Source organism: Myiozetetes cayanensis, unplaced genomic scaffold (assembly GCF_022539395.1).
Source record: "Myiozetetes cayanensis isolate MyiCay16 unplaced genomic scaffold, myiCay2020 scf5-8, whole genome shotgun sequence".
NCBI classification, from domain to species: Eukaryota; Metazoa; Chordata; class Aves; order Passeriformes; family Tyrannidae; genus Myiozetetes; species Myiozetetes cayanensis.
Window position 1 is genome coordinate 49,533,196 of NW_026087742.1, and position 26,231 is coordinate 49,559,426.

At 37.9% G+C, this 26,231-nt stretch overlaps 1 protein-coding gene across 3 annotated transcripts in view; it reads right to left on the reverse strand.

Annotated features, from left to right (window-relative positions):
• Positions 1-8,231: 8,231 nt before the first annotated feature.
• DCLK1 (doublecortin like kinase 1) overlaps positions 8,232-26,231 on the reverse strand; it is a 241,751-nt gene continuing 223,751 nt past the window's right edge. The window contains exons 17-18 of one of the 3 annotated variants that reach the window (XM_050332449.1): positions 26,102-26,175; positions 8,232-17,403 (exon numbers count right to left, since the gene is read on the reverse strand). In XM_050332449.1, coding sequence (XP_050188406.1) covers positions 17,346-17,403; positions 26,102-26,175 — 132 coding nt within the window. In that variant the 3' untranslated portion in view covers positions 8,232-17,345. The remainder of the gene's footprint in view (positions 17,404-26,101; positions 26,176-26,231) is intronic. The other 2 variants (XM_050332448.1, XM_050332450.1) reach the window with 2 other exon arrangements.

The window sequence follows — 26,231 nt, forward strand, 5'->3', positions numbered from 1 at the left end:
AGAAAAATTGTTTTCCATTGTTTACCAACTTACTTTTAAATAGAGTTTTTACTATTTAAATTATTTTTCTTCCTCTTGTAACAAAGATATATTTTGTTGACACACTCATTTAATTATGAGATGGAAGTGAGTGCTCTGACCTGTTGCACACCAGGAGATTATAAAACAGGGATTGTAGGTCTATTTTTGTTAAAGACCATTAGTGAAGGACAGAAATCCTTTACTCAAGCTGGGTTAAGGACCGAAATAACTTTTTGTCCCCTGGTTCAGATTAGGCTTGTAGATCAACTCACACCTTACAGAAGGTAGAAAAAAAGGCACAAAGGTACAAGATATGCTGTGTTACACAAACTTTGAACAGACTTAAATGTTCCCAAGTCTGTGTTATGTACCTATTGGATCACAGTTCCAAAAAGTAGTATTTGCAGAAAGCCAGAGGAACAATTAATCTGTCAGCCAATCAAAAGGGAGGAAGGAAGGAGACGGAGAAGATCTACTATGCAACAAACAAACAAGATATTTAAACTAGAAGTCATCAAATTAGCATTACTAATAACAAGCTGAAGTGAATGGCAACCTGCTGGCAGGAAGGATTTCAAAGATGTGGAAATTGGCAGTCTATCATCCTGAAGATAAAAAAATCAGAGTTATTAATATTCAAGAGCTTGCTTTTGAAGCTCTGGATCATTCACATCCCCTATACAGTTTTTCCATATAAAATCAACCAGGGACACTGGAGAAGAACTGAATTACATGGTAAGTTATAGAGATGAAGATGGATAAAAGAGAAGCATACTGCTTAAGTTAGCAGAACAAACAAAAAAAAGAATGGGAAGAAACCTCAAATAGGAATGACTGAACCTATAAAACTGAGGGCTCATCAGGAAAAACAGCCTAGGGAGACAGACACAAACTTAAAGGTAAAGGACATTTAAACTGGATTACAGGAAAAAAATCTGACTCAAAAAGTTATTGGCAGATCAGGTTGCCAAGGGAAATAGTTCAAGATACAATTATCAAAGAATTTAACACTGGAACCAAAGAGCATTGAGAGGCTTATAACATTTCTATATGAGGCAGATTCACCCTGATAAAGTTAGTGGCCCAGACTAGACACTGCTGTGATTCTTTACAGCCAAATTTCTCCTATAAAAAACCAGATTGGAATTCCTTTTAGTCGTTTCCAGTAAATTAAAGCACATCAAATGATCCTTTTTTACTTAAATGCTGCAATGTGTTTGTCCTCCGAGTGCTTGTGCTGTGCCCAGGTTTTCAAGGTTATTGCAGATTACAGCATTGTCATCTGACACAGGCACATCATTAATGGTCAGGGCTAAAGCACTATTTCTGTAAAAAGCAGTGGGCTGGGGCAAAAAAGCTCTCTGGTCCAAGTGCCAAAAAACAATGCCAGCTTCTGCTGCCATATGGCATGGAGACAAGCAGCAGGGTCAGCATTTTACAGTATGTTGCCTGATTTTCTTCCCCAGATTGATGAACATTAGCCAAGGTGCTTCATATACGCTTGTAAGGGAGTGCTACTTGTGTAGTCATCCTGTGTGGATTAAAAAAAAAAAAAAAAAAAAAATCTAAATGTGTAAATATTCAGGGATTGGGTTGTTTGGTTTTCCCCTCCCCCTTCATGATATTTTTCTTTGATTTTCCAGATAGCTTTCCTTAGACACCAGCATTCAGCCCTTACAAAGCAATGTTTCTTTTGAGAAGAAAATTAGAATTATGAAACAAGGGAATGTTTTTTCTAAAAAAGACATTCACAGGACTCATATATTGAAGAGGTCTGTTTCAATGAGACCTGCATTCATGGTCAAAAAATTTCAGAACCATGCATTCTGTGCTGGAAAGATCAAAATTATGCAATTTAACCTAGGACAGGAAGTCGAGGAGCAGCCATTTTCACCTCTAATTTCAGTACACCAAGTCAGAAAAAAGGAAGACAAAAGGGAGAAAAAAAGAGGAAGGATAATAACATCCCTTTACAATCCGGGAGCAAGAAGAAGTGGGAGAAAGAGGGGAAGATGATGAGGGAGCTGTTGCTTCCTCTCAGGGCTTTCCTGCCATTAGGCTATATTGCAGGACATTGAGATCAAGTCCTCCAGCTGCAAGTGGGAAAAGGTGTCACAAAATCTGCAAAAGCTGGTCCTGAATGCCCATCACACTGCCTGCAGCTCAAGGCAGCATTAAACCAGCCCTGCACCCATCCCTTCAGCCTCCACAGCCCAGCACACCTTGCGGAAAGGCAGCAGCGTGCAATCACCAAGCTGCCCTTTTGGGCAGGAACACTGTGGGCTCCCATCTACCTCTCTATGGCACGAAGATCAACAGCTAATTTAGGTTTCTCTCAGCTTCTGAGCTGCTGATTTTCACAATACTTCTATGTCCTCAACTTTTTTTTAGAATTTTACCTCTTCTCTCCATATTCATTGAAATCAGCCAACAGACTCAGAAATTATGAAGGAAGGAGTGGGAGAGGATGACAGTAGGACAGGCATAGAGGAAAAGAAGTAAGAGTTAAACTAATGGTATTCTGGCAACCAAACTAATGAATTTGCTCCATAGATGCTGGCAAGTGATGGTACATTGACACTTTGGGGGGCACAAGAGCTCCACTAGAGGGTGACTTAAGACACAAATGAGAGACAGCACATATAAGACTGAATAAAAGTCCTATGGGAGATTTTTCTTCCACATTTGGACTTCATGTAAGTTCAAAAAGAGTTTGATGCTTGATTTCTAGCTATCCTATTCAATTTTCTGGCAAGTCTAAATTTCCATTACCTCCTTTACGGTGTAACTCCAGTCACTGGAGGGGTAAGCACACAGCCTTAGTGTCCCAGGGAAACAGCTGCCTGAGGGAACTTGCTGCCTTTTGTACATTCACATTGTATGACCATTTTGCTCCAAATTCTCATGATTTTGTTTCACTTTTTCTCCCTCTGTTATCTTTTTCACAAAATAGTTTCTGGAAAAGTACTTTGAATTTATCCTCTTCACATCATAGCCCATGAGCATCACCCATATGCTTCTTGTGCTTTGCTGTAGCTGAAAGCATTTGGGCTGAACAGGCCTTGAAAGCTTTGCCTTTGACTGATTTCCACGTTTGTTTCAGAAATGGAAGAGCAAAGAGGTATCCTCCTTCTCCTCTCCCTGAACTGGGCAGTGGCATCCAATCACTGGGGTGGCACAGAGGAGAAAGGGCACAAGGACTTGAAAATGAGCAAATTTTTTTAGAAGGGCCAAGGTCTCCCTGAATGTCACCACCGCAAGTCAGGTGCAGTGTGGAGCAAACCCCATCAAAATTTACTCTTTTCAGGAGGAAGGTCCAAGAAGGAGCCCTTGAACTTCACAGATATGGGCTAGCCATCTTATTTTAAGCTCAGAGTGTTTATGCCTGAGAGAATAGGAAAAAAAAGGATATATTAATGCATCTCCTCCATCCTTGCAGACACGTCCTTTCTCCCAGTTTCCGCTTCAGCCAGTTCCACTGATTATTGATTGCAGCAAACTCTACACAGCCCTCTTCTTTCCTCCAGATGGTCTTTCCATCATCCTTGAGCTTGGGCCATGTCTGTTCCTTGCTGTTTCAGCAGATTCCTTGTTTCAAGGTGTTCTACAGCTCAGTGGAAAAGCCTCCTGGAGGAGCTGGTTGCCACCCACAGATCACTGCCTCTCTAAAGAACACCTCACACAAACTAAAAATTAACAAATAAACTAGATCTTGTCCATTTCATAAACTTTGGTTACTCAAACTGACAGCTCGTTTTCTTGCTTTCTTCTTTGAAGAGCTGTAGTACATCAGTGTTCTGCTTCAAAGATTTAAAATTGTCCACCAATCCAGTTCTGGATGACGCCACATGCTACTCCTGTGATTTGGTCAAGTTGAATAGTTTCTGGACACCAATAACTGCACATGCTCACCAGAGGTTGTAAGAGTTTTACTTCTAAAACTCTTCACTTATTTGATGTGTTTCATGGCTTCCACCATGCCAACCTGCAGTGAAGTTCCTACGTGCAGATCATAACCCTGTAGTTCAACACAGCATCAGATCTGCAGACAGGAGAGTAAAGCACAAACAGCCTCTTCATTTGGCCTAAAAGAAAAATCCACAGTTTTGGGAATCAGGCAGAAAACAGGAAGTCTAGTCCTTCAAAGTGGGGAGCTGGGACAGCCCCCTTGATCCGTGCAAGCCAGCTGACCGCTCCTCTTCTTAGTATAGGATTGCATTTCGCTGTCACTACATCATTTGCACGCTCACGCAGCGTGAAATGTTCTGCAGCCAGAGCAGCTGGCTGGCCCTCACTGATTCCTGCCATGCCAAACCATTTAGACCATGAGTCACTGAAATCCTGCAGTCAGGAAACTCTTTCTTTGTTCACAGCGTGTCAGGTTTTTTGCTCTCCTTTTCAGCTCATCACTCTTCACCGGATATGTTCTCTTGATTTGTGAACTGCTGGTCTCTAGGAATTTCACTGCCACATGGTTATTTGTGGTTTGGATTTTTCCATCTATCTCATATATATATATATATATCAGTCTCCATCCCACTCAAACTCCAAAGATTGACTGAGTTCCTCTTTCAGGGTTTTATCAGCGGCCTCAGGGCAGCATAAGCCACTTTCTGCCAGCCTGCATTCCCATGCAGGGAATACAGGGTCATTAAACCTTTCCAATGGCCTCAGAAAATTTCAGCCTATGGGAATTATGGTACCATCAACCTTGAGTCCAAACAGGAACCTACAAGTTTCCCTTCCAAGTATAACTACTATAAAGGCTAAAGGTTGACATTTTAAGGTCAACCACTGCATATTTTACACAAATTAGGCTCCTGAGCACACTAATACATGCAGTCAGTACGTTTGCTACTTAACAGATCCATTTGGGTTAAATGGGAAAGACTGCAGAGAACAATGATCAATTTCTCCTGACATGAAAAATTTGCTACAGACGAATTAGAAGAAAATACTATAATTAGATACCTACAGGTGTTTTCTCAGCAACAACAAAAACACCACCACAGTTCTCAAAAACTGAATGCAGAAAACAAAAACACTTTTCTGTCACACACTAGTGAGGGAAGCGTTCTTCACTGATGCATAGGAAATTGGACCTATATAGCTGGAAAAAAAATCAGGGTTTTCTCCTCCTTCAGCAAATTGAAGGGACTACTACTGCAGGAATGTGATTGCACATTTCTAGTGACATTTTAACCCGTCATTTCAGTAAACAACCAAATTACTGTGCCATAGCAGCAGGGTTATTGTCTACAACACCCTTCCTCTCTTTGTGCTGAGGTTGTCAATGCAGGGCGAACCACTTGGTGGTGTCCACTGTGCTTTGCTTCCAGCTCTGTGGCTGCAAAGTCAGCAGGTGGAGAGGGCCGGTGGGGCTCTGCAGCCTTCAATAATTAAGTGTGCATTAAGAAACTAGTTTGAACAAATTTTTAACAAAAGGAATCAAGGCCAAAATACCTTCCTCAGTTGCAGTTTAATTTAGCATTGCCTGGTCAAAAATGAGATATTTCATATTCTGAAGAAAAAACTGGAACTGACAAATTCATTACTTGATCAGGCTAATCTAGTAAATTAAGAGGTAATTCTGAAGAAATAATGAAAATTCTCTAGTGGCATATTAATTATGATTTTCTTTTCAGCTATTAAGAAAGAAGGATTATGGATGTGGCCAAGAATAAAAAGAGATATATTTTCAGGGTCAGTGAATTTATCTTTTCAGGCGTCTAACAGAAAAGAATAAACCGATTTCCTTCAATGCAGGTTATTTGAGAAGCCTTGGACAAGATATGTCCTATTTTCACTATATTGTACAATTAAACTCAGTATATTTCAGACTTCAGTATCTGCTCAAATACATGCAAATTCATGGTTTTGATCAAAAATGCTGTAAACTCTCATAACAGACAACTGTCTCAGTACCAGAAGTTTAACTTTCTAGTTGTAATGTCATTTACTAAATTTGTTACCTGTGTATTTTGTTTCTCCTGTCTAGAGATTGTATGAAAGGACAACAATCTGGTGGGTATCCTGAAACATTATGGTATATTTACATGGCAATGGTACTTAAATAACAATACCAAATTCCATGTTACATAAAAGGAAATAAATAATGAATTACCAAAATTTCTGTTCAAGTGATTTCTCTGCCTGGAGGGCAATCTGTCTGCAGTTTAGAATGAGCAGCTGGACATAATCTAGATCCTATCTTCCTTATCAGTCTGTTGCCCAAACAGAAGAATCATGATAAGACTTGGATAGTTCTTTGATGTAATGCTACTAATATTTTCCTTTTTTTTTCACATTTTCAAAGTCCCATTTCCCTGAACATAACTGAATCAAGTAACAGAGGACAAGGTTTTGAACATGTTTCCTGTTCAGAAAAATGGAAGTAAAACCCAAAGCCTGCTTTCCAGGGAAGACTTGGTTATGACTGTGTACTACTGATCTGCAAGCTGCCCACAGGGCTTCTGTTTGCTGCCTGATGTCTGCTGCTCCATTTACTGTCTGGCATGTGCTCACAGCCAGTGCAGAGGCAACAAACCAGCACCAATAGCTGCATTCTTTAGTCCCTTTGCAGAAGCATGTCTTTTACTATTATCGTGGATTCAAGTATCATTCAAAAAGAGGATTTCACTGGCTTTCATTTATCCAGACTAAATGGCATTTCAGGCACGAGCAGAAGCTGTTGCTGACTGTACAGTGCAGAGGAGCCCCAGGGCTGTTGGCGATTTCTGGCAGAGACCAGCAGTGCAAATGCTGGCACGCAATAAGCAGGGGTTTAGCTTTCTACCTCCACCATGACAAGTGGAAAACATGGCCCAGGCAACACAGCTCTGAGGCAGAGCAAGAAGCTACAACCAGGGCAGCATCTAGGCTTAAGTTTTTCAGCAACTGCCTTTTCCCATATTGAAAGTTAAGTGGCAACAAATAATAAAGCTCTATGTCATCTATCATCTGGGAGCAAGTGACTGCAAGATAGAGCCTCTGTATATCTTCCATCTTTGTCCTTGAGAAAGCATTAGAAAAACCTAAAGCATGGAGGTAATTTGGAGACAACACATAATGTCTCCTTTTCACATATTTCCAGTTTTACTGAGTGTATGCAATGTTTAAACACAAATGATTGTGCCCCAACTTCCCCCAAGTTTTTCTTCTTTTATAATCACAATATTTCTTCACATCCTCCCACTCTTTCAGTTTATTCAAAATAAAAATTCTTTGAAAGATCCAGATATAAAGACCAACAGTGTAGAACTTGACCCTGACAGACACAACACACACTTTTGAGGCCTTGCCCCTTACTTTCATGTATTATATAAGTCACCACTTCTGATGAAAGTAATCCTGTCTTCCCACTGCAACAATCAATTTTTTTATACCCTTTTTGCTTGCATGCTGATGTATGGGAGCAATGAATAGAACTAGGTAATTAACACAGGGCAAAGCTTTTTATTCCCCTGGAGCAGTTTCTCTGCTCTATTTTACATATGGACATCCAATATCTGCACCACATGAGAGAAGTGGATTGAAGGAAGGAGAAAGAAATGGATGGCCTGGAGGGACTGTAGGTGTCTGGAAGAGAGCAGAGGAGAAAGGGGTTGACAGTGAAGGTTTGTGAAGGATTACGGTCTTAACAAATCAGTAGCCTTCATTTCAGCATGCCAAAAACTTGTGCTACCAACCAGATGGAAGACAAACTTTTTGGGAAGACTAAGTCCAAAATGGAAAAGTACATGCATATAACCTTGGTGTCAGCTTATAATCCCTGTGTAAAAAAATTAAAATATTCTAGACAGATATCTTCTGACAGACTTTTTAGTTCTGCAGCTATCTCCTGCATCAAGAAGCATTCCATGAACCATCAGTTAAATAGAAACCATTAACCTGTAAATGAGAGTAGGATAAAATACGTGCTTTTATCAACATGGACCATTTGCTTAAGAGTTGGACTTGATGATCCTTGTGGGTCCCTTCCAACTCAGAATATTCTTTGATTCATGATTTCTCTGGGAACTTTTGGCTTGTGTCACAAATAAATAAAATGGCACTTTTCCTGCCTTTCAGCAAAAATAATCACAGAGCCCTGGTGGGATTTCATATTACTTGTAGCTCCTTACTTGTAGCTTTTATACTCCAGCACACTTGCTGATAATGTATGAAGTACAAAATTAAAACTAAATCAGTTGTCAGAACAAATGAAAAAGTACAATGTATTATCCTCTGGCTTTTTATTGTATTTCTCCATTTATCTGTTAATTCCCAAAATCCAGCCATTTACAATGAAACTTCCAGTCATTAGTGGGATTCAGCAGGCTTCCACAGTAAAATAGTATTCACATTTCTCATGAGAATTCATATATATAATGTTGTAGGGCACCAGATACAAAGCCTCTCAGTCCACTACTATATTTAATTTCCATATGCCTATCCAAACTCACCTCCTGTTCTGGGAAATTAACACATGAAGTGAGAATTTTCTGAATAATTACTTCCTTTTTTCATAACCATGCTCATTGAGACTCACTTTGGTGCAGAGGCTTATGTGGAAAAGCTAGGATGTGGCTGCATGACTAGTTTTTCAAGCCTGTGCACACCTCCTCAGGAATGCAGGTGGAACTAACTCCTTGGTGGCTTGCTTGTGATGACTGAATTGAAATATATTGCAGTGATTCTCTGTTCAAGAATCATGAAGTCATTAGAATCTGAGACTAGAGCTGAAGTACTAAGTGATTTTTCCTTTTCTATTCTATTACCTACTTAGAGCAAATACTTTTCAGAAAAGTAAGCAGTAACTTAAAAACTTAGCTCAAAAATTAAGATGATAATATCAGATCTCATTTCTGTTCCTTCACATTTGGAAAAATCCCATTTGGCTTCCCTCCTTATCTTTGCATGAATATATGCCATATAGAAATTACTTAATTAGTACCTTGAAAATTAGAGATTCATCTACGCCATTCAAACCACATAGCAATTCCTAAGTTTCTTACTTTTCAAATGAAATGAAAATTTTTCTAAACTGAAATAATTTACAAATTTGTTTAAAGGCCACTACTTCCTTAGATGGTTTTTTAGTATGCATGAGAAAAGTGCAATTTAATTTCACAATGAAATAATCCTTCAACAATTTCCTTTCAGGCAGAATAAAAAAGCTTATTATTAATTCCTTAAAAAAATTAAAAATAGGTTAACCTTGGACCAGTTAATTTTTTTCCCCCTCAGATAAGACACCGAAGGTCAGCACAAATGGCAAGTGATAAATTTACCTCTTAGAATTATTCCAAAGTCATCCTCCTCCCTGCTTTTTCCCATCACCTCTGTCTGGAAATGCCTCTCCTGAAGTACTTCTTGTTTTAGCATCAGTCAGTCAATTTGATTCCTCTCTTCCTTTAACTATCAATGGCAAAAGTTGTCAAGATCTGATGTTATCTACCTTAAATTCTATCTCCCTATTACAGTGAAGCAATTTCACAAAGACTACACCTAGTTAAGATTAATGATAAACACCAAATTGCCAGAAGTTCATATTTTAAATGTTTATTTGCCTTTTCCTACATGCTTGGATTTTCAGAAGAGGAAAAAAAGTGTGTCATCCTCTTTTGCAAGACACAGCACCAGGAATTCCCTTGAACATTGTATTTATAGCTTACAAATAATCCTTCTTTGAATTTACCAATATCAATCTTTCCAATTCTCAAACTCTCACCGTATGATGGGCACCAGATTCAATAGCTGTGGGCATTCTGTTTGAAAAGAAAACAAATTTATAGGTGCTTTTATTCATATCAGACCCTTCTGGTCTTATTAGCAAGTTTGAAGCATTCCAGGCACCTAATGGAGAAGTGTAGGTCAAAAAAAGAATTGCCTCTGAACAGCAATAGTGGTAGTGGTAATAGAAACAGCAATACTAGCAGCAGCAGTAATAGCCATGGTAGTAATGTCAGCTCTTCCTAAGAGTAACTCGAGACAAGTAAGCTAAGCTTCTTTTTCATCACTGTGGTTTTTTAATCCAGACACCTAAAATTAGATGTGTTTGAATAACCCGTCATTAACTTTAAAATCTGTTAGATACATAGAAACAAATGTATCTTTAGGCTTTCTGATTCCAGAGTCTTCCTACAAATGGACACACATAAGAGGATGTATCAGAAACACCTCAAGAGGCAAGTTTCTCGTGAATGGATCAAGTTGCACCTAAAAATCAGTTGGAGTTTCTTGGTTCTGATGGTTCTACTGGACAAACTCTCAAAAATCTGTCTGACAATTTGTTGGAAACCATCTTTAAAAGGTCAGTCCACAATTATCATGGCCAATCACTTCTTATATGTTTTTTTCTAGCTCTATCATTTGGCATAAACAGTTATTTTCCCCATCCGATATTTACACACGGCTTGACAAAATGTGGAGCACTGTAAGCGGATGTCTAGAAAATGGCACAACTCTATCCTGTGTCCCCTCTGTACTTAGGTACAGAGAATATTTGTGGACATGACTGAGCACTGTGGTTTATCACTCAAGTCAATTACTAAGAAGTATTAGGAAGACATCTCCATTATAGGTGGGTCAATCCACAAATTCTTTATTTCATGGATACTGTGCCCCTTCCTCTGGCCTCTGCTGCAAAAAACTGCAGACAACATGAAGCCTCATTATAGCAACTCAATTCTTACTGAAGCCATTTGGCATGGCCTATCCAAGTATACATGCAGACAATTATAAAATGCATAGGCGTCACTTTTTGAAAGCTGTCATTTCCCAAAGGACCCACTGAGGTAGAGGCGTGCTGCAGAGTTGCTACTAAAAACAATTAATTTGCAGCCATTTCTTAAACACCTAATTTCCCCACTAGCCCTTACGCAACACTACTTCAAATAGCTACACACGGTCTCATTTAGTGAATATATGAGGAAGAGGTCTGCATTATGTTTGCTAAAAGAACTAGGATTTCAATTCCATCTGCCACTGGGTGTGTTTGATTTGTGTATTAATTATGCCTGTTTGTAGCTGTAAATTTGCTCCAGCTTAGTTTGTGATTAGCTCTGCGCATGAATTCACTACACTGTGTGGCTCCCTTGCACTTTTATGGTTTTCAAATGATTCCATACTTACGCTTTTTAAATTGCTTTTAATACCCCTCTTATTCAGTGTGAGCTTTCAACTCCGTCTTATTGAGACCAATTTTTTTCCCTGAAGAGAAAGCATGTCCCTTTGATTCCTCTCTTTGTGGACCCTTTTTGCTGATGTCTTGTCAGCTTTGTCCATGGTGCTACTATAAAACATAGAACGAAACTGCTTCTTTACCCAGTCTTACAGGGAAACTCAGCATATTCACATTTAGCATTTTCTATGTGGAATGAGTTAAACTAATAATGGCCAGTCTTCGCGAGCGAAGATCCGGGGAAGGTCTTTCCACCTTCCAGCCTGCGCATTGGATTTTTTAGGTGAGACACAGTGTGCGCGGAACTGAGCCCACCCTTTAATCCTAAGGTTCATCTGCCGGGGCCAAGCGAGCTTGGACGGTGGCAGCGAGGTCCTTAGGACGTAGGTGGGTTGCCTTTAAGGGCTAACGAGCCCCACCTGCCCGGGAGTGGCCCTGACCAGGAATCGAACCCGGGTCTCCGCGGTGATAGCGCGGCGCCTTTACCACTAGACCAGCAGGGGCTCCAGAGTTAAACTAATGGGTTTAGGAATTACATAAACACTCAGTAGGGTGTATACATACCCATTACTGTACAAACTTTAAATGCTTGTCATGTCAAAATAAAACTCTCCCACATGTGGAACATTTTTGCTCTTGATCACTGAGTTTTCTCCCTCGATTTCAAAATGCCCAAAAGGTCTGAGCTGTCACCTTTGTAGTTAAAACCTGCAAGATGTGCTTGAAAACGTAACTCATCTGAAAGGAGCTGCATAAAAACCACCTTTGTGTCTGTGAATGTTTGTGTACACTTAGAAAATAAATGTTGAAGAGGTCAAGTTGATTTCTCTCATATTTTAGGAAAAGAATCACTCTGAGTTGAAAAATTGTATGCCAAGTTTCTGCCTGAAGCAAATTTTTACAATCAAATTAAAAACCTTTGAGACTAAGAGTTTATAATGGAAATACTAACACAGCCTTAACCATGGCAGCACTAGCAAGCACTGCAATAATATTAGGAAAGCTCTCCCTGCCCACAATCTAAACTAAATAAAAAAGATGCCATTTTCTAACATATACCCCAGGCTAGCAAATAACAATGATTTAATGTACTTGCCCTGTGGTAATATAGTAGCACTGCAAACCTCAGAGCCAATTTTTCTTTTCTTTTCTTTATTTTTTTTCTTTTCAAGCATATATGCCCCATAGGGAAAGGATTGCAATTTAGCTCTTATTTGTGGATATATCGCTTTCATTTCAACAATTCTTGAAAGCCTTCCTTCTGTCACATGCTACTGTGTGCGAGCACCCAACTGAATAAAAACCCACCAGGCTTTTTCAGGAGTTTATTCACAGGTTTGGCTTTCCTTATTGTAGTATGCACCACATTTAAATTAGATGAGGGCTACTGTAACGCAATAACATTGTCAATGACTGGAATCTCACCTTCCCCTCTAACAGTCTGAAGCAAATTAATGTATTGGTTGTTCTTTAACAAGTAAACAGTTTCTGCTACAATGTCAAGGAAAAAGAATGTGTTCATTAATATGAACAATCTTCATCTACAAAGATGATTTACACAATGCATGTAATGAGATAGCTTTCCCCTAACTAGTACACTACCAAACTGAAAAGCTGATTCTTAGGACTTTCTTGAAATTACAATATTGTTTGTTTACCAATAAGAAAGACAGTCTCAGTCACCTATGCCACCATTGTAAGCTCTATAGTAAGTACTTAAAAAAAGAGAGATTTCTGGAATCACTTGTGGAATTAATAAAATTGATAACTACAGACTTACACTGCATCAATGATACATATTATTCCTGTGATAAGTTGAGCTAAAAATAAGATTAATTTGGTTATAGAAATTCCTTAAACAACAACACTTAAATTATTTCAAACTTGAAATTTTTCAAGAATTTTCTGAAAAAATCAGCAAACACTGGCTAAAAAAGCAAAGCAGTTCGGATACACCAATGTAATCAGCATGCCTAGTGCTTTTCTGTTAACCCTCTGAGTAGAACCATAGTATTCTGGATTTTTTGTATAATAATGCTATGAAAATTGTAACTTATAGAAATACTAATTTATACATCATGGCTTAATAAATCATGTTCTAAATATATTTAGGCTAGGCCCATCATCTTGTGAGTGATTAATCCATCCTAGAATTTTAATTATCCATTAGAGAAGCCAGTCTCTAGCATCTATAAGGGAAATTTAGATTATTGCCCTAGATTAGATGCTTAACTCCTAGATGGATGAAATTAGATAAAACAACTCCCAGCTCACCACCTTTCAACTAATCCTGTGCTATCAGTACTATATTTTCACATCAAAATTTGCTTACTGCATGTAAGCTCACTAGAATATTGCACTTAGGTTGAAGTCCATGTTATCCCTGCTTATATTTATTTGAGAGGTATTAAGCTGGAAGTGATCCTGGTCTACTCTCCTGTTAATACTAAGATCAGACTGTCAGGCATCTCCAGAGATGAAACATTAGATGACCTGAATCACCCTTTGGAAGTGTTCCTCTCCATCTCCTTGGTGATAGATGGTGCCTACCACAATTGCCATCCGTCTCTGCTAACTACACAGGCTTGGTGGGAGGAAGCTGGCCTTGTATACATAATAAGTATTTAAAAAAGCAATTGTTGTCACACTTAGCAGCAATACAATGCTTAAAAATTCAAAAGGGAAATGAAGAAAGAAGTCAGAAGGACTGGTGCATATTAGAGTAAAATGACCACAGTGTGCTATGTGCTCTCCCAGATTATCACATTAGAAATAGTGTATTATGTTTGATTTCTTTTTCTCATTGGTGCTTCCAATATTTTTTTGGGCCACATATTCTGTCTTCACTTACCCTCAGGAATTCAGAGGTTAGATTGAAAGAAAGGGCAGTCACTGCCAAACAAGCCTAAGCCACTATTACTTCCATGAAACCATACATACATATACATATATATATGGTTATACTAAAATATATATATGGGTATATGGATATATTTAAACCCATGATTGCAAAGTCCTTTAAAACAGTTCAAATATTCAGATACCTTTTCTTGAAGTCTTAAATAAGCTATCAACATTTTGAAACCCAGTCCCTCACAGACCTAAAAATAACTTTAAAAATATTTTTATAGTTATGTTCATAAAACATGAACTAAAGATCAGAAACATACAAAATGTTGGGTATGAGTGGGATTTTCAGGATCTAGGATTTTTTTTACATACATTTTAAGTAGTACAAGATGGTGTAAGATGAAGGAGCCAAACATCTTATTTTAATGATAATCCTGTATTCCAAAGCAAAGCAAAGGTGATAGGAAAATCCCAGATGGCCTTTTGAATAATATTTCTCCTGCATAAGGTGAAGCATATTTTTTTTCTCCTGACTTCCCTCTCTAATTAAGAAGAATGAACATCATCCCTTGCTTTAAGACTTCCAAATTTTCACAATAGTCAAGGAGCATGTGGTATTAATGGACTCTTTTTTATTACCACATGTATGTCTTGCATTACATGGCTGAATTGTATCTCTTCTAAAGGGAAGGCTGTGATATAATATGGGAAGACCAGAGCTGGAAAAACGTGTGCCAGATCCTGACCTACTGTAAATTAGTGTAGGTAAGTGGCAAGGAAGGCTTTACCTTGTCTGAGGGTTTGATTCTATGGAAAAATAATCCCTGTCCTATCCAAATGTTACCTAATTACAACCATTAACACTACAGTGGCAGTGGTTGTGCCCCATTTACTGAGCATCTTCTCTCTTCAGTGTGACTAGGGTTGGATAGTCATAGTCAAGGATCTGACACAGATGCCAAAACCTAAAATCTTAGGGCATTTGTATGGCAGTTCCTAGGTCCCTTCACCTTCTACCCCAGTGGAATTCTCCAACAAGGTGCTTATTTGCTTCACTTGGGTTAAGATGTTGTTACTCAGGTTCCAGACAGAGTAACTGAGTCCATGCACAGGCCTTCTGCCCTTGGACATACATTCAGAGATCAGTTTCCTGATGACTTAGATGACTTTCCACTAAACTCGTAATCTGAAACTTGGTGTCTGATATAAGCTTCCACCAGCAGTTCCTTCTACAGTCCATGCAGTGAGACCAATAGGTTAATCAAAACACGAGTCCTGCCTAAAATGCATGCCCATGGCAGGTGAGATGAATCAAACCTGGAATGTTCATCTCTCTCTGTATTACCAAGGAAGCCTAGAGAACTTGTCTGTACTAAGCATCTCACTTCAAGATTTTTAGTATTGGGTGAATTAAAAAAAATAAAAAAGTTAACTACTTGTACCACTTGTGTGAAGGCTCACAAGATGAAATTCCTGTGTTTAAAATATTCCACGTTTTTAATATATAAATTTTCATGTCTGAGGTAATGAAAGATGCATTTTGTAGGACAGAAAAACAGAATTCCAGTGTTTCTTGAAATACAGTTCAACTTCCAACTAGATAGTTCCAACTAGAAGTGCAAAAGAGCTTTACACTAGCTCCAACAAGTTGCAGGTACACATTTGCTGCCATATGGACAGTTCCATGAGCAAACACAACTCAGAATGGGAACAATACTGTGAGCAACTAGCCTTGTTCCTGCAAAATTTATTTATGCTTCCCAGAAAAAGCAGAAAAACTGCATATCATTTTGGATAGCATATTGATACTTTGAGTTGTATGATATGAAAGGAAGAAAGAAAGAGAGAGAGGAAACCACATTTATGTGACTTTTAAAAAAAACACTATGAGAAAACTTTAACTTTAGAGGAGAAAAGTTCCGTTTTATATGAGTAATAAGAGCAACTATAAATTTCACCACGTTATTTTTTATTTTAGAACATGATTTTGAAAGTTGACTTTTTCATTCAAGTGAAATTTTGAGCCGTATCATTTATTTTTTTTTCAAATTATCACATCTGAAGCAAAAGTCTACACAGTGTAGTATTTTTATAGAAGCCAACTTTAGGATAACGGTCAAATAAAAAGCTATAATGCTGTGTTGAGGTTTTAACAAACTAGAAATATATATACTCTGTGTAAATGCCCATTTTATTAAATATTACAAATAGAACTGGTGAATCATTTTTAGTTTCTCCATTTTAACACAAAACTTCTGCTAATTCAGTTTAGGGTTTACATATATATTAAATGACTTGTATTTTCCCTGATTTGGAAGTACTCTAGCTATCTTCCATTCATCAGTATTAATCCTTTAAAATGACTCTGCTGGAATAGCCAGGTTGTGCTGAGAGGATGCCTGCACATTTCTGAATGTGACACAAAGGAACCAGGAACTTCTCAACTGGATCATTACATACTATTACATGACAGAACGTGTCCTCAAGCCACTTTCCAAGACTCGACATTGTCATTAGGAGCAAACTATATGGAAGCAACCTTTTGTGGCCATCATCATGTCATCTTCTGTAAACCATGAGGATATCCTAAACTGAATTTCCCATTTAGCCTGCATAATGTCTTCCAATGACAGTCACTCCCTGTGGAAGTACGATGCAGATTTAGAATGAGCTACTGAAGAAGATACCATTTGTTTAATTTTATTTTCATTTTTAAGCCTATATCTGTAACTCCTAAACAATAGTACAGTTCATATATTTTTGGCCAGAAACTGGCAAGGAACTTCAGGATACTATAAAAGATATGTGCGTATAAAAGCAAAAAAGCCAGAATAAAACCCTAATGTGGGTTGTCAAAATTTAAGTTGATCATTTACTCAGAGGGTTAACATGTGCTAAAATTACATACTGCAGTTCCTAGCTCCACTGATGAAAACATTCACTGCTTCTATCTTTAAATAAAAAAGCAAAATAGCCTTAACCCTTTGAGGATCATATTAGCAGCAAGTTGCAATCTAAACAGAGAACAAGTATTTCAATCAATTAGGAAATTATTCTTACAAAGATTTTGTGAGCACCCTTTTGTGTTCCACCATCCCAGCCTATACTGCTGGATATATCAGTTGTAATCATTCCACACAGGTCTGAAGAAGTTTCAGGGTCTCAAAGGGTTAAAGCCAAGACTTTTGAGTAAAAGTGTTTTATTAAAAGGGTGAGTTAGGTGAGCGAACAGTCTCAGATGAACTTGGTGAATAATCTTCCGATTCGGAGTTGAGTTCAGGTGGAGCTTGCTGTGCCTTGTAACGTCCCCTCACATCCTGGTTGCGTCTTCGTCGGAAAACCTGCCTCTCCTTATCAAGAGCGGTGGTCTGGCAGGGGCATAAAATAAGAATAAATGAAATTAGGCTGTGTGTGAAATGCAAAGGTAATGAAAACCATGAGGTTTTATGTGGCCAGAAAATACCAGGGATAATAAATGTTCAGACCAAATTAAACCTCTTCTGTCTCAGTCAGGTCTGAAAGGTTGAGCCCACAACACAGCTAAATGCTTTAAAAAGTGCATTTCCCAAACCTTAAGAGGTAGTGTGACATCATCAAGCAGATACAGTGCCATATATATGAATGCCATATGTTCTACTTCTGGATGCTATTAATTTCATCCTTAAACAGATTCAAATTTCAAGCCAAATACCAACTGACCTTCCCCCACCCTTCTCAAAGTATAAATCTGTTTCTACAGGCAAGGCAGAGATGTACGCTTGTCTTTGATTTAACCTAATGGAGGCTGATACACACTCACCCGTGTTCAAGTCAGTGCAATCATCTAACAAAGATGGATTGTGATGAAGTTGTCAGACAAGAGAGAAAAACAAACACCAAAGGGAGCTAGCCCAGCTCCCTGACACATCATGCTGCTCAATGGATGTTCTTAGGGAGAACACTGAAGAGCTGTGACAGAAAGACCTGTTTAGCCTGACTATGCTGTCTCTTCCTGTTAACCAAGGTCTACCAAATTAAATACTCTGCTAATTTTATCTATGTCTATATAAGGTATCTAGGAATGGGAAAAAAGAACGTTTACTTGATGGGCTTTACTTTTTGATCATTCCGCCACTATTAAGAACCCAAGCCTTAATAAGATAGCTATAACTTCTAGCCACATTCCTTCTTCTGCTTTTCTGGCGCATTTACAAGGTAAATGTGCAACCCAAGTAAGGTCAGCCCTAGTCTAACTAACAATTTCAAGCACAGGACTGGATTTTGCTGTTTTCTTGATTATGGGATATTAGAATGCAGTCCCTGAAATCACTGTAAAAATGTAAATTCAACAGGATGGCCTTGATTCAGCAAGAGCGGTCTGACACAGGGTTAGCTGCCTTCTGAGGCAGGGTTACCTTCTTAAATCATGACCTTTGACTGTTTTGGAAAAAGCAAAATGGGAAAAGGCAGGTATCTAGTAAGATGACATACAAAATGCAACCAAGTATCAAATCATGGCACTGGAGGCAAAGATAACTTTGAGAAATGAATAGGTTTCACTGATAAGGCTCATAAAATTTGTCCCTATAATAAAAACCCATTTAAAAGATTGCAGCCAAAAGGTTATTCTACTTCAAAGGATTTATTGTGTTCTCTTGAGATATGCATGACCGATTTCTCTAGAATATTTACCAAGTTACAATGTGAGCTTCGTAGGAGAGCAGAGATATATTTATAGCTAACATATCTTTGAGAATAAAATGAAAACTAAATCCATCATAACGGTGCAGAATAGCATTATAGCAATCCACACTTTCAAATAATGCAACCAGCATTCAATAATGATGTAACAGAGACAGAAGGATGGGCAGGAGTATGGAACTACTATAGCAAATGGATTTAGTTAGGCTAAATTAATAAACTACTATTTTTGTGTTTAGAACCTATAAAGCACTACTTTAAAAGGGTAAAATAATAACCTTTGTTAAGTTCATCTCCATATTTTAAATAATAATTGCTACAAAATCCAACACTTTTCATCTGCCAAACATTTCTTTGTTTACTGCTTATCTTTTGGTTAAGAGTATCAGTATTTTCAATGCCTTCTACATTTCTTAGCCTTGAACCAATTCAGTTTTTGATTATTTTTAATGTGAAACAGAAGAATACCTAGATCATTTACACACAGTGAATATACTGCATACAGTATGTAATTCTGTGTGAAAATTGAAAAGAATGGCATATATTACCACTCTATAAAATACAGATTTCCATTTAAAATATTTTTTTTTAATGCTTACAGGAAATAAGCATTTACTTAAAGTTTAAGCCACATCACATCATCCTGTGGTAATAGATATTCTCCCCTGAGAAATTTAAACATTTCTGGTTGAATAAATAAAAATAATTGTATTAAATTCAAAATTTATTTTTAAAACCTGTTATATGAGAATGACCAATGTATATGTAAAATCTGAAGGTATTTAAAATTAGATAAGTTACACTGAAGAAAATGTGTAAGAACATTTTTTTGAAATTTAGCCTGGGATATTGCTTTTTATAAAGGACAAAAATGACTAAACGTCAGGACATCTTTTTAAAAATGTCTTTAAAAATATGCCCCAAGATATTAGTTTTCTACTATTGTTGGGAAAGCTTTAGAGACTTTGCTTTAAACCTATTTGTTTAAACATACATAAAGGTGCTCCCTTGCTTAATAATAAAAAATGTCAAGCAAAATAACGCTTAGGGTCTCACCTAATCTAGCACCTTATGCTGCTGTAGTTTGTAGGACCAAATATTTCTGGCTTCCTAACCCTTCAGAAACTTCCTGAGGTATTTTTTGACTGTGTTTTCATTTTTATCCAAAGTTTCCCCTGCATTTGATCTAATTGGTCTTTGTAAAGAGGCATTACTTGTATGCCCCTTTGTAAAGGGGCATTATTGTGGTTACTCTCCTGGGCTGAGAGACATTCAGAGCCTTTCTCACCCAAAGAGCTTATCAAATAAATATGTATAAAGCCACAGAGAGGCAAAGTCGGTATTTATGTAGTGAAAGCAAAACCACACAGGTCATACTCTAATGTTTAGTGTTTAACATGTCAGAACTACTAAATGGGACACCTCTGGCCACAGACAGAGTACTCAGGCCCTATAGAACTTTCATCAACAGGCTTATTTTGCCCAATGTTAAAAGGAAGTTTGATACTTCCCATGTCTAATACACAGCTGGATAGTATTGCCACTCTGCACTCTGCACACATGAAATTTTTCATTTAATGCTGTTACAGTTGTTTTTTACCTCCAAAGAATTTCAAAATATGACAGGCCAAGCCTTTGGAACGCAGAGAAGATGGTAAGATAGATACATACATTTGAGCATTTCTCACATTTCCCAGATTTCACAGAATATTCTGAGTCGGAAGGGACTCACAAATCCAACTCTCTTAAGTGAATAGCCCATACAGGAATCGAACTTATTGACTGCATGTGCTTTGTAAGTGCAATTTTCACCTACTGTACTCTCTTGTGCATGTGGAGATATTCCAAAAATCAGCTTTGTCATTATCATCGATGTTTTTGTAATAAGGCCTCTTATACACATTACCTTGGTTTAACAGATGTATTCTTTCACCTGCTGTTCATCTGGTGGTTTGCTGGTGCATGAACCAGTACACTATGGATTTCCAGGGTATTTCTACTTCAAGTTACTCTTTCAATAAATAATAAGAGGATCTGAAGTGCACTTACGCTTCACAGGTCTGCAAAACCCAGATTTCCATTGTCACATTTTGATGTTTTATTTTTCCTGGCTTGAGGTTACAGAGTGAGAACTTTGAGCACTGTACGATTGTAATGGCAACTAAAAAGTAAGGATAGCATTCTTATTCAAAACAGGTAGCTGTTCTCGTGCAATCCATATGAGGAAAGGTAGAGTTTCTTACTCAGTAGCAGAGTGGATTGCCTCTAATAGTTTGGTGCTGCTGGGTCTGAAGTATTGCATCAAGAACTAATGTATTTTGTATCAACATTTAGTAATCCTGACACTCACTACCAAATGGTTAACAAGCCATTTTTGGAAATGCATTTAATTTAAAGTAACAGAGCATTATTTTAAAATAGTTATTTCTGTCACCTATATACTAAGGTGCAATTAGCATTTTTCCAGGATTTTTTTTTTAAGGAGTGTCTTTATCCTGATTTCTACCACTTGATGTTACAAGAATCCTGAGCCATGTAAATTCTTTTTTTTTTTTTTTATTTTGAAAACACTGAACTGTGTGCTTATGAACAGATACTAGAAAACTACAGCTCATTTGATATATGTGTTGGATTTGCAGCAGGAAGAGCCTTATTTTAGCTGTGGGCTGATATTTTCTGTCAGGTCAGTAATTACTGAATTAGAGTAACTGCATTTTATGAAAGTGAGCAGTGACTGTTATTCTTTTCACTTGTCTTAATTTACTGCTGGCCACCAAATATAGATATATATTAGTTCCATTAATAGAAGAACATTATTGTGCATTTTGCCTCTTAGTCAATCCATTATTCATACCAGGCAGGAGACTAAACTGGGGATGCAGCTGTTCATGCATTAATCTAAGAAACCCTTCCCTTCACTTGCTTTTATTCTGCTGGAGCATATTTGCAATTTGTTAGCAATTTCCATGATGCTTTGTTTAGTGTGCAGAATTACATGAACATATGTATTGAAACACTAGTATTTGTCTTCCAGTACCTTCTTTTATATACATGTGCATGTATGCACAAATTTAAATGTTCACACCTAGATAAGTTCATCTTATTTCCTTAAACATCTTACTAGTGACCTCTATACACTGAGATACGTAATGTCAGGTTTCCTTACTGTAAAAATGACCAGTAAACATTGCTCATGGCACAAGTCAGGCAGCCCTTCAGTTTCATCTTTTTTTAAAATTTCTTTTCCATGGGTTTCTATATATATATATATGTAAAAATAATATATATATATGTGTGTGATTGATTCATGAATCAAGACACTTTTTTGAGAATACTTCAAACTTAGCAATGCACCTCAGTCCAGGAATGAGACACTCATGTTATTTTTAGTCCCTCAGGCACAAGGTATAGCTAAGTGAAGTTACACGGTGATTTGGAGACGTGCAAATGACCACATCGAGGGGATAAATTAATCGAGTGGATTTGAACCTAGACCTCCAAATACAAAAGGTCAGTGCTTTAGCACACCACGTAACTTCTGAAATGATATTTAGCTAAAATGAAAGTAAAAAAGAAAGAAAACCAAATCAATTTGATATATGGTTAGTATTGTATTGGTGAGTGAACACAAAGACATAACTGCTGAATCCATATTGCTGTATTTAAGTTTGTGTTTACTCTTTGACATCACCCATTTTTAGAGACACAATTCCTCAGCTGGTTTCAATTACACGTGAAAGAGACTCAGTGCCAAGTTGTTTGCATGAGTGAATTTTGTTTATAGTTTGTAAATCAGTTGTGGTTTTTTTAGTCAAGGAGCAGGAGAAGAGATTTTAAATGATTTTAGATATTTGCCTGTATTTACCAATATTCAGTTTAAAGAGGGTTTTACTGTATTAAAAATGGCACTTTACACATAGCAAGCCTAATTCCCAACTTCCTTGTCCCATCAAGACGTCTGGCTGTAACTTTTGACTTGAAAGTGTATTGTATCCACCTGGGACAGGTGTAAGTAACTCAACAGATGCAAAATAAAGTGAATTAGGAACCAAACACGGAAGATGGAACTCTGGGTTTGAAAATGAGCTATTCAGATACATTTTTAACTGTGACAGTGAGACCTCTATTTTAAAAATCCAGTATTTTATGAATTCAATACTGACCGGATTGATTATTTTCTTAAGCATCCAATGCAATTCATCTCCTTTCTATTATCATTACATAGATAGATCATTAATGACTTTCTCATATATTTCCTGGGTTTTATTTTGCTCATTTAGCTTTTCTACAATGTCTGTAAATATATAGAAAATAACATACCCTAACATTTTATTCTGATCTTATATATAATGCTACATATAGTAATATTTTCTACTAATATTTTATGTTAGATACAATCATTCTGGTATTCCCTTGATATTCTGAATCAGCCCAAACTTCAGAGCTTTAACTGGGACCTCCAGGTCTTATCCCCTACTGATGCTGCTTTGGCCTTTTCTGCACCTTTAATTGCAGGGCTGATGTCCCAACATTATTAGCTGGGTGTCTTTTAAAATGTGTATTACCCTGGAGTCCAAATGATTTTACTGATTTGTCCTCGGTGTTTTTTCCTGATCTTCATATTCAAGGAACCATCTAAAATTTTCCAGGCACTATAGCTCATACCTGCTACAATAACTGCTACTGTACATAAGGTTTCTTCTATTTTAGTACCTAAAACCAATCATGTCACTTCTGTACATATTATCCTACTGAAAGGGAATAAAAGTATGCAGAATGAGTGATCAGAAAACTAGGATTCTGAAGGACTTTGAAAAGGAAAATCTTCTAGGCAGAGGAAGAAGAAGGTTTTCTGGTTATTGAAGGAGGAAATAGTGCCATTTAAAAAGTATTTTAGAAAACTGCTAGAAACTAGGGATGAAAACAAAAAGAAAAGAAACATATAGTTAAGAATAACAAAGGGAGTGTTACATTTTTCTTGGTAGCTGCTTTAATTTTTTTGCTCTACTTGTGAATTCAGGTTAATTTTCATAGGCCTGTGATGAAGTATCTGTTTTGTAGATGGGAACTGATGAACCTTTTCATATGCTTTGCATCTGCACTACTTAAAAATAAACACTTTCTACATAGAAATAGTTTCATTTAGGCTAAAATGCTGGTCACCAGAGCAGCTGCATGTTTCTGGGAGAGGAGAGAGGCCCAAACACACAGCAGTGCTTGGTCAGAGGTATCCCCTCCGAGCGGATTTCCTAATTAAACATCTATGCCTAGAAGTCCTGCTCTCCCAGTTTGCCTTTCCACACTAGGTGCTCAGTTTAGAAAACCCTAATTATAAACACTGTTGTTACTGCCCCCAGCTGGAAAACAGAGCAGTTTATGTATGAATAAGAGAGATTATCGCCCATCTGCTCCAGCCCATTATTCAAGGATGTGTCATTTTGTATGCTGATGGTCATGCAATGCTTTAGTCAAATGGCCTTTTTTTTTTTTTTTATAGCTTTATTTATTTACCAAGTTGCAGAATTAGACCCTTCCCCCCTACATCCTCAAAATGCATATGGTTTGTTTCAAAACCTGGGCTAAGCAGTTAAACTGAGTCAAGGCCAGTCTGAGGAGATGCTCACTTTTCTCACAGACTCCTTTTCTGGTGGTCTGCTCCCCCTGAAGGTGGAGTTTTAAAAGATCAAAACATGTATAGCAAACAGGAAGATAAATAGAGCTCATGCGAGCTTCCCCCACTTCACAGAGGAGGCACTGAATTTGCAACTCTTTGTCAAAGTTCTGCTTGACAGAAAACGCTATCTTTCCTTCTTAAGCAGATAAGAAAAATTCCTCTAATGCTATGAAACACACACAGAGCTGAAACTGGGCACTCAGGCCCCATTCACCCCTTCTTCAAACCAAGGAGCACAGATGCTGGGCAGCCATCAGGGCTGCAACCTATGAAGCATGCCAAGTGACAGGACAGATCAAGCAGGTTTTGCTGTGCCCTCACAGGTCATGGTAGGTTTATAGCTACCACCACAAGTGCAATAGGCTGGAATTAGATGAATTACAGGTACTGCTGCACACTCCGAGACTTGGAGTGAAAGTCTTTCTCAATTTTTGCTAGCCAGCGTTCAACTGATGGATTGGAACTATTTTTCTACTTTTTGCCTGAAAAATAGGCTTAGTTTTGGTTTGGGGTTTGGTTTTTTTTTCTTTCCCCAGAACATCCATATCTGAAACTACTTAGCCCTCAGTGTGCGCGCAGGGAACTGTTAGGTTTTAGGGAAAGTGTGTTGTAGCCCAATCCATGCACTCGGTGAAATGATCCAGAGTGGGAGTTATACTTTACTGGAAACATTTGCAGTGACCATCTCTGCTGTTTTGCCAATGTGGTTAATTTGCTGAGTTTTTACAAATCTCTCACAGACAGGTTTTTAAAGGCAGTGTTAGAAAATACAGGTTTCACAAGAAACTTTTAAAAATTTCTCCAGTTCCAAATGTAGGTCTTGTGAGTAGTAAGAAAGAAAAAAGACAGCAAGTAACCACTTGATGGAAATTCCAAGACTCTGGATTTATTGAGGTGTGTGGGCCTCTTGTGGGCTATCAGACCTGGATCCCTCCTTGCCCCTGCTGCAGAATAAGCCCCTCCCTCCCAGAGACCCATTTTATCATACAGGTTAAGCCAGCTAACGACAACCCTGGCACAGTTACACAATGAAGAAAAATATATTCAAAAGACTCATGCAATATTAAAAAAAAAAATAATCAAATCAAAATAAATAGGTATCAGAAGGGTTTTAAAAAGAAAAGAGAAGGAATGCATTGTTAGAAACACAAGCTTACCAGCACATACAATGCATTGTATTTCAGTGAACTTAGGAGAGTTTCTACAGCCCGTGTTATGTAAATGCATTGTTCAATCTAAGGTAAGGATTGTGTTTAGTGGGTTTAAAATGACAGTATATAGCTCCATATCTTGCATGGAAAAAGAGGAAAATATATGCTGAGAGCCTGTTGCTACTCCTTTCAAACACTCCTGTGTTTTGAAACAGGAGTGCAGGGGAAGCAGATGCCTTAACAAGCACAGGGAGGGGGAGGGTGCGTACTTCAGCATATCTGGTAGATTTTCTATATACACTGTCCTTTTAACTGTAGGAGAGATTGATATTGAGCATGTGCGATGAAGAGAAAGCTGGCAATGTGGGTGTGAGGAATGGGTGAAGAAAGGGAATGAAGGGGTGTGGCATCTCAATCAAGATTAAAACGAAACTGATAAAGCAGCATATGGACCCGATAACAAATCAAAAAGCATGTTTATCCACTGAAGGAACTGGTTAATGGAGACTGCCAGCACGTTGCCATGGAAACACTGACTGTTGGCGCTGCACCATCTCATACCTTATCCAATACATTCCTGGTTGTTGGTAGTAGTCCAAAGACCCTGATCTCTTGATGGTAAACCCGTGGTCCAGCTGAGCAGAGAGAAACGGGGCAACTCAGTGGATCGACATTAGGCTAGAGAATTCAG